The sequence below is a fragment of the Perca flavescens genome, chromosome 12 (assembly GCF_004354835.1).
Source record: "Perca flavescens isolate YP-PL-M2 chromosome 12, PFLA_1.0, whole genome shotgun sequence".
NCBI classification, from domain to species: domain Eukaryota; kingdom Metazoa; phylum Chordata; class Actinopteri; order Perciformes; family Percidae; genus Perca; species Perca flavescens.
The window spans coordinates 7300200-7309694 of NC_041342.1; the positions used below are offsets into that span (position 1 = coordinate 7300200).

General features: G+C 41.7%; 1 protein-coding gene across 1 annotated transcript; it reads left to right on the plus strand.

Annotated features, from left to right (window-relative positions):
* Window positions 1–274: 274 nt before the first annotated feature.
* On the plus strand, window positions 275–1530 carry LOC114565195 (trace amine-associated receptor 13c-like; the record flags this gene model as incomplete). Its single annotated transcript, XM_028593097.1, has 3 exons — window positions 275–441; window positions 799–914; window positions 1229–1530. Coding segments are annotated over exons 1-3 (585 nt in total), but the record flags the coding sequence as incomplete, so codon positions are not given.
* Window positions 1531–9495: the final 7965 nt, after the last annotated feature.

The following is a 9495-nucleotide window of genomic DNA, read 5'->3' on the forward strand; positions in this document are numbered from 1 at the left end:
GGGGACATGAGGGAGGGTAGCACGGTCATTCAAAAATACTACCATGTTTCTACTGATACAAAAGCTCAATGCTAAATCTGTGAAGTATCCCTTTAATTATACAAAATATTATGTACAATCTATGATGCGTGGGATGAGCAGAGTGAGGAAGGAGGGGTATCAGAGTCAAACAGGAACTGAGAGAGAGGAGGAGATGAAGATAATGTGAGATAAATCAGTTACATGACTCAGGTGAAAGCTGCCAGAGCTGCAGCTATACTGCAGATCTCTGCAGATGGAGGTTGAGGTCGGAGCCGAGCTCTGCTTTCCACAGTTCCCAAACACCTCCTGCATAAAGCCCTTGTCTCCTTGGCCCCAAACACTTACCATTGTGTTCTACTCCATCTCTCTGATCACTGTGGCTCTCAACCTGCTCATCATCCTCTCAATCTCCCACTTCAGGCAGATATTAACTTCTTTGCTTTTCTCCACTGGATTTTTAACTTAAAAATGTGAACAGCTGCTGTACATTTAGAAGAATTGTCTTTGAGCTAGTACTGAATAATGTTGCTCCAGATGTCTGACTTTGATGCCAGAGACTGTTGTTTATGTCCACTCTCTAACCAATACTAAGCATAACTTTCTGTCCACTGTGACCTCAACCAAGACATTTTAACTGTCTACACTTAAACATATGGTAACTACTGATGTGGTGGAACGGAAAATATACAAACTCATATGGATTTTCATTTTCATTTTGAATGCTGGTTTTGGTTGTTTTGTTACTCTTGTTGGTTAAATTGTGCTTTTCTCCTCCAGGCAGCTCCACACACCCACCAACATCCTCCTCCTCTCTCTGGCTGTCTCAGACCTTCTAGTGGGCCTTGTGCTGATGCCTGTAGAAGTTCTCCGAAAAACATCCTGCTGGTTTCTTGGTGACTTTGTGTGTGCTACCTATACTCTTCTTTCAGTTATCATTACCTCTGCCTCAATAGGTGACATAGTGCTCATATCAGTTGACCGTTATGTGGCTATTTGTGACCCTCTGCATTACACCATTAAAGTCACAGGGACAAGAGTTAAACTCTGTGTTTCTTTGTGTTGGCTCTATTCTGTTTCCTACAGCTTTCTCTATTTAAAAGATCTCCCGACTCAACCAGGGAGGTATAAATCTTGCTACGGAGCATGTGTGTTTTTCATTGACAATATCTCAGTTACTTTTGATCTTGTTTGACCTTTTTTCTTCCAGTTACTGTCATCATAGCTCTGTATCTGAGAGTATTTGCCGTGGCTGTGTCTCAGGCTCGTGCCATGCGCTCTCACATTACAGCGGTCACGCTCCAGCTTTCAGTGACTCCAAAGGCAAAGAAATCTGAGCTGAAAGCAGCCAGGACTCTTGGTGTTCTTGTACTTGTGTTTCTAATATGTTTCTGCCCATATTACTGTTTCTTTATAATCCATCTGTTCTATTTAAACTCTTGTCTAAACCCTGTGATCTATGCCTTGTTTTATCCCTGGTTTAGAAAAGCAGTTAAACTCATTGTAACTCTTCAGATACTGCAGCCTGGCTCCTGTGAGACCAACATGCTGTAGAGAGACTGTGGAGGGACTGACATCAGACTCAGTCTAAGGATTAAAGGAATGAATGTGTTCCTGTTGTTCAATGATCAGTTATCGTATTCAGAACGTGAAGATATGCTTTCCTGTCCAAAAGTCTAAACTGTTCATGAGCAACAATTGAAAGGCCTGTGCTTCAGCTTTATCTTGTTGTGTATTTGTCCTCACTGATGCTGCTGCATTTAAGCACCATATACTGTTTTTTAAGTAATCACATAATGACACATGTACAAAACATTTCAACCCAACACAACAAAATAGTTACTAAAGCTTTATATTAATGTTACTAATGTTTGGTGAAAGCATCATCCGAGTAATTTGTCCATTAAGTAGCAAACAGAAATCACAGGCCTGCAGGGCTCCTGTTTCACTGAGACAAAAAGATGCCCCTGAACAGTCACACTTTCCCGTCAAGTATAGAAAAACATCACCTGTGAACGGTAGTTGTGTTTCACATAACACTATCACTACAAAATTATCTTTGCCCCTTTACAAAGTTGTTCTAATCATTTCAGTTTAGTGTTATTCATATGTGATCCCTGTATAACATTTCTTGTCTTGACAGAATTATTTAAAGCACTATCCTGTTGCGAGAAGTAAAAAAATAGATTATTTGAAAAGACAGGATTATCTACAGTTCATCAGATCATTGCGTCACATTTCCAGAGAAACATGTAATCATAGGACAGAGAAAGTTAAAGTTACACAAATTATGTACCATGTAATGGTTGCAATTTTAAATCAGTTTTATTACAAAAAGATCAGAATTATTGTCATTTCATTTTACACAGCATAGTGATTTGTTGTGAAGTGACATATAATAAACCTTGATTCACAATGTAATTGTGTCTTTTTATCGATTTTTCACACTGATGTGAAATGACGAGATGTTCTGACCTCTCTAAAGTAAATTAAGAAAGAGTTTGGTTTTTAACATAATTGTGTGTACAGCAGCGCCCCCTTTTGGCTAACCAGCAGCAGTAGCTTTAGTTTAAGTTTCACTTCAGTTGTAAATTTCCATCAGATGTTAATTGAGTGTGCTGCAGAGCAGGGTGCCAGTGCTTTTTTCTCCTGCTGCATTTTATCTTCTTACATTGTTGCCTTGGATACTATTTGCCTGTAAGTACTGTATTAGTGATGGGACAATGGACTCTTTTACGTGAGGGGGTGATCGCGTTCCCCCGCCAGGAACCAAGACACAGCAGAAGACTCGAGTGGTTACATTCGGTCTCGACATACTATACACATTGATAAATGCCGAGCTTTGCGTAGGAATCGGCGTACGCCCGTCGTACGCCTGTTTTAGGTCATACGCACGTTTCATAAATGAGGGCCACTGTCCCTCCAAAGGTGCAGCTTTGGGTCAGTCTATTGTTCGTGACAGTATTACAGCCTTAGCTGCTGACGCTCCCAGTCCACGGTCCAAGTAGTGAAAAATAAACCATACCTCAGTCTCTGGTGTAAGTCATGAACAAAAAATCTGTGGCGACAGAATGTCCAGAATGACGTGCCGCAGATGAAACCAGGGTGGATCGCTGAGATGGCGTCTGGATGGCAGGGAATCCTAACTCCAATATTCACTCAAAGGGTAACGTTCTCTAAGTCGCAGGTGCGGGTCTGTGTTAAGGCGGTCGCTCTTCACCTCCTTCCAGTCACGAAAACTCTCCTCTAGAGCTTAACTGGCCGCTGAGTAAGATTTGACAACGCTCCTTTCCCGGTTCAAACCTTTCGCCACCAGGGCCACACGGAAGGCGGCTGACATCAAACGACTCCGTCGCTACTGCTAATAGCTTCGCCGACCTTTATTCAGCTGAGGCAGTGTGTCCTAGTCCAGTGATTCACAAACTTGGGCCACCAGCTAGAGGGCCGCGAAAAACTTTCAGTTTTGCACCTGTGGGCCGCAAGGGCCGTGGGACTGCGTGCAGCTTTCGACCATGTGGTGGCGGTAATGCATCACTCGGTTGTTTAAAAAGCGCCAATACACAGAGAAGAAGACTGTCTACTTCGCAGCAAAAATGGATACGTTTTTAAAAAGAAAAAATTAAGACGAATGTCCTGCCGACACCCCCACCCAAAAGACAAAGTTTTTGCGGAAATACAATCATGACTTCATTAAATACGGTTTCATAAATGGAGGAACAGAGGCAGTGCCAAAAGCCCAGTGTGTGGAGTGTGGGCTAATGCTGTCCAACGAAGCTCTCAAGCCCTCAAAACTACAGCGGCATCTAGAGACCAAGCACCCGATGCTCGTGGGAAAGCCGGTGGGATATTTTAAGAGGAAAGAAATTGGGCTGCAGATGCAGAAAAGGTCTGTCGTGTCACTGACAAGCAACTCTAAATGTGCATTGAAAGCCAGCTACCTCGTAGCCAGACGTGTGGCACAGAGTAAGAAAGCATTCACCATAGCGGAGGAGTTGGTTCTGCCTGCCGCTGTTGATATGTGCCATGAGCTAATCGGAGAGGCCGCCGCAAAAAAGCTGCTGACCATCCCACTCTCAAATGACACTGTGAGTCACCGTATCGCGGACATGGCCTCAGACATACAGCATCAACTTACAGAAAGAATAAAAAGTAGCCCTTTTTTTTCTCTGCAATTAGACGAGTCCACGGATGTCACGAATGCTGCACTGCTGCTAGTTTTTGTTCGCTATCGCTGGGACAGTAGTTTGCACGAAGACATACTGTTTTGTGGAGAGCTACCAACACCAACTACGGCTCAGGAATGTTTCCGCTGCATGGATAACTACTTCACTGAGAACGGCCCGGACTGGCAGAACTGTGTCGGGGTGTGCAGTGATGGTGCAGCATCAATGACTGGCAGGCATCATGGTGTCATTAGACAGATACTTGATCGTGCACCAGAAGCTAAATGGACACACTGTTTTCTCCACCGTGAAAGCCTTGCAGCAAAACAGATGTCACCAGATCGCCACCAGGTGATGGATGTAAGTGTGAAAACCATAAACTTTGTTAAAAGCAATGCTGTGAACTCCAGATGTTTTGCTAAGCTTTGTGAGGACATAGAATCAGATCATGTCCAGCTGCTATATCACAGTGAAGTGAGATGGCTCTCAAGAGGACTGGTCCTCAATCGTTTGTTTGAACTGAGGAATGAGGTGTTCTCTTTTCTCACTGAGAAAAAATCTCATCTTGCACATTACTATGCTGACACAATGTTCACAGCGAAACTTGCCTACCTCTGTGACATTTTTTCACTACTGAACCAACTGAACACCTCACTTCAAGGAAGAAACAGCAACATATTTTGTGTTGCAGACAAAGTTGAAGCTTTCAAGAGGAAACTTGCTTTGTGGACCAAGAGGGCCCAGGAAAAGAGGATGGACATGTTTCCACTTTTGTCTGACATTTTGGAAAACTCCCCTCAGGTGAAGATCAGTGACTCAGTCTCCCAGAACCTCTCCCAACTGGCAGAGAAATTTGGTGACTACTTTCCTGAGGATCCCAGAGAGGGAAACATGTGGATTTTGGACCCATTTTCTGTGGATTCCACTGTAAATGATGTTGCTTTGCCCTCACACCTGGAATCCCAGCTTCTGGAAGTTTCTACTGACAGCACTTTAAAGCTGCAGTGGGGCAAACTGGACCTGGGCTCCTTCTGGATTGCTGTCTCAAAGGAGTACCCATGTCTTGCACTGAGGGCTGTGAAACTCCTTCTCCCATTCACAACTATGTACCTGTGTGAATCAGGATTCTCCATTGTGGCCACAACTAAGACCAAAGCCCGAAACAGACTCAGAGCAACTCTGGAGGCTACTCTGAGAGTGAGCCTTTCTCCCATTCCACCCAGACTGGATCTGATTATGTCTCAGAGGCAGGCCCAAGTGTCTCATTAAGAGGTGAAGATAAAAGGGAGTTGTATTATTGCTGTTAATTGTTGTCATTATTTGTGTCATTGTTATGATGATATAAAGATTCTTCTGGTTCTGCCATGCAAAAATGGAGACTGCTGAAGCAATTTTACAATGGCTTTGCAGATTGTAAGGCTATAGTTTAATTTGCACTTTAATTTCATTTACAGTTTATTTATATTTATAGATTTATATTATTTGAATGCATTTATTTTATCACCCCCTTTTTATTGATTTCATGATTTATTTATTTATATATATATATATAATTTATTTTGTATTAATTTAAAGTAAAAATCCTACTATTGGTCTTTTTTTTATTATGATTAAAAAGCCTGAATTGATCCTTGAAATTTTTTCTTATCATAGCTTGATTTGGTCCATGAATTATCAGGCTGTTCGGTGTCCTGATGTATGTGTGCAGGTTTATGTAAACGTTTAATAAAAGTCTTTGTGATGATCCCATTTTATCATGTCATTTTATTTGACAATTTTTTTGCTTGTTAAACAATAAGTGGATTTGGTTTATTATTGAACAATTATTGTACATATCAAACTGAAAGTGAAGTCAATTAAACCTATACAGTGTTAATATTTAATGGGCCCCGGGCCACTTTGTACTACAAAAATTGGGCCTCAAGGTCAAAAAGGTTAAGAACCCCTGTCGTAGTCGACGCGAACAGATTCGGCCCTTACTTAAAGCTTAGTAGCCTCAACTTGTTGTCGGTCCCTCACACGATAGTTTGCTTCTTTTTTATTCCGTTCAAGCGAGAGTGGGGCTCTCCAGTAAACTTCGGCGTACCTTTCTTTTTGCCCCCAACTTCACACACTTGCTTCCTGTTTTTACCCCACCCCCCTCACACCGGATAGGCTATCTTGACCTTAACGCTCTACTCCTGATAGGGTGATGCACCCGTCACAAGTGATGTGGGGCATTAACTATCTGTACCGTTACAGAAGAATACCAGCTACACACACGACGACACGAATGAAGTAAAAGAGAAAAACACGAGTGAGTCGGTTGATTGCGGTTCATTGACGTATGGCACTCGAGTCTCCCGGTTCAGTGACAAGAATCGGGTTAATTAACCGGCTTTTCGGTCAGTTCGTCAACACTATACTGTATATGTTACTAAAACATTTTAAAAGTAACTGTACTTGGCATATCTTTGGTTTATTGGAGTTTTAAAATGTCAAAACACTAAATTGATAGCATGGCTATTAGTTGTGACTCAGCATTTTCTGTTGCTATAAGTCACATGTGTCAAACTCAAGGCCCGCGGGCCAAATCCGGCCCCTCGCTCATTCTGATCCGGCCCCCATATCAATCTAGGTTCAATTTTGGCCCACCTAGTTGTGCGCCAAACCAAAAACATGTGAAACTGTTCTTCAATTTGCAATTACGCGACACTCAAAGCAGAATTTGGCAAATTTGCAGACTTTGAGACTCGGAAATTCCCATAGAAGCAGAGAGTTCGCATATTCCAGCTGTGAAAGAGCTTGTTGTGAGTCAGCTGGGTGGTAGCCTACTTAGAAAATGTAATTATTGTTTTTACTTGATTTTCTAAATTCTAGGATGGCTTTGGAACCTTTTGCTCATTTTTTCAGGGCTTTATGTGGACCAGACTGTAAGTGAGAAGACTATATGAGACATGCAATAATTGAGACAAAGATATTTGACTTTTTCGATGAAATAAAGGCATGTCAATAAACTATACATGTCTGGCCCTTGATGTGATTCTCTTTTTCCAGTGTGGCCCTAAGTGAAATTGAGTTTGACACCCATGCTATAAGTTGTCGGTTTGCACTATATTTGGGTATCTGTATTAGTTTCATCTCATTTCTGTTTGTCTTTTGCTCTTTGTTACAGTTTTACAGTACAGTAAGGAAAGGAAAGTTTCTTCATCGAACCCCAAGAAAAGTTATGCCTTGTGTTTTTTTGGAGAACTTTACACTGTTAGCTAACTGTCGAGTTTTGAAGAAGCAACTCATTACAAGGACAGTATAAGAGACAATAAGAAATTAAAAGAAATTGAGTCTTACATGATATGTGCAAAACTGCAAGGTTAAGAGCCTATACTCTGCATTGTTGTACTATCAACAGGTATTAGGGCATTTAGCATTTACATTACTGTTAATCAGTCATCACTTGATTACACATTGTATTACCTTTTTATGATATAAGTGCCCCATACAATGTGCCAAACATAATGTGCCACATGAAGAGAAAGACATGCAGCAAAAGACAGTAGCAACAGCTGAGAAGATTTGGGTCTGTGGTGACCAGGTCCACTTCACACAAACTTCCTTCTCCCATTCTCTCTTTACTACTACAACACGCACACACACACGCACACACGGCACCGAGTGGGGCACTCCGATGCTCGGATGCGAGCCGCTGGAGGAGATGCGACAGTGAGGACCGGTTCCACGGCTTGGTCAGCGACATGAACTCGTAGCGGCCGGTGGAGCTTCCGAGCACCGGGCTTCCACCGCTGCGAGCGGGGTTTTTAGCTTTAGGAGAAGACATTTTATCTGTTAATCCTACCGACGGAGACACTAAAGGGACACTAACGGGGTTTTTAGCTTTAGGAGAAGGCATTTTATTTGTTAATCCTACCGACGGAGACACTAAAGGGACACTAACGGGGTTTTTAGCTTTAGGAGAAGACATTCTATCTGTTAATCCTACCGACGGAGACACTAAAGGGACACTAACGGGGTTTTTAGCTTTAGGAGAAGGCATTTTATCTGTTAATCCTACCGATGGAGACACTTTGGCGTTATTGTTGAACCGCAGTGGTGAACTGTCTGCAGTTTTGGGCGGGTTGTTGCCGTGTTCTGATTGTTGTCATCTCAGCTCCGCCGAGACAAAATAGACATGCCATTTCAAACATCTTTCATTTATTGTCAGAAATATCATGTTTCCAAAAGCATCACTTTCATCATATTTTTGTGACATATTTAGACTGCAAGCAGGCACATCCGGACACGAGTAGGCTTATGTGCCCGGGCTGAGCCCCGGAGAGGCCCGGCCCAATTTAACCCCTGCCTGCAAGTCTAGTATGTAGTTCACTATTTGATGCAAGATTGCCATATACTAATAAATAGCACTAACATTACAGAACAATTTCCTAGTTCTGTATCACCACCACTTGATTACATACATTAGATACGATAGATTTTTTCGTGTTTGTGTGTGTGCAAGCTTCTCAAATAAATTGCCCTTCATGATGGGAATAATAAAGTCTGTATCTATAGATGTCATTCCATAATTCAAATCTAAATGAACGTATCAAAGTGGATTTCTTTTAATATTGTCTGTATCTTACATGCAGGCTCAGGTAAGCTACTCACTTTTTCCAACTGTCCAGCATCCAGTACAGACAGTAGGTTTTTTATTTTATTTTTTTATTTTATTTTATAATGATCATGTGATAAAATAATTGTTATTAATGTGTTTGAATTTTTGTCATTAACAAATATTTAATTTTCTTTATTTGTAATGGTAAAAAGATCAAGAGAGACAGAGAAATCCCCACAGACTCCCTGCAATGATGCTAACTGGCTAATGTCATTGGACACAATGTTGCTCACCTTCTTCACTGGGACAGGGAGGGGCTCAGTTAGGGGGAGTCTGGGGTGCTGCTGACTCATCTGTTGTTAAGTCTGCTAAAAGGGGCAGGGACAAGGATTTAATATGAATATCTTGCTAAACGTTTCCCTGCACTGATTAAATGGTGATTAAATGTAGGCTAGCACAAGTCTGTAGCTAGCTAGATGTTTACTTTTTGGTCACTGGGGGGGATATTTAACTTTTACTGCCAAAAACAAGTAAAAACAAAGAGATCGTCAATTTTACTATTACTATTATATTTGAAATATATATACTGAATGATGATGGTTTAATAATTTTATATTAGTTTTTACCTATTTTTTGGGGCCCCTGTCAGTCATGGGCCCTTGGAATTTTCCCCCCTATAGGCGCCCCTGTTCATACCAAGGGGGTAAGCTTCGCTTCAGAACTCGA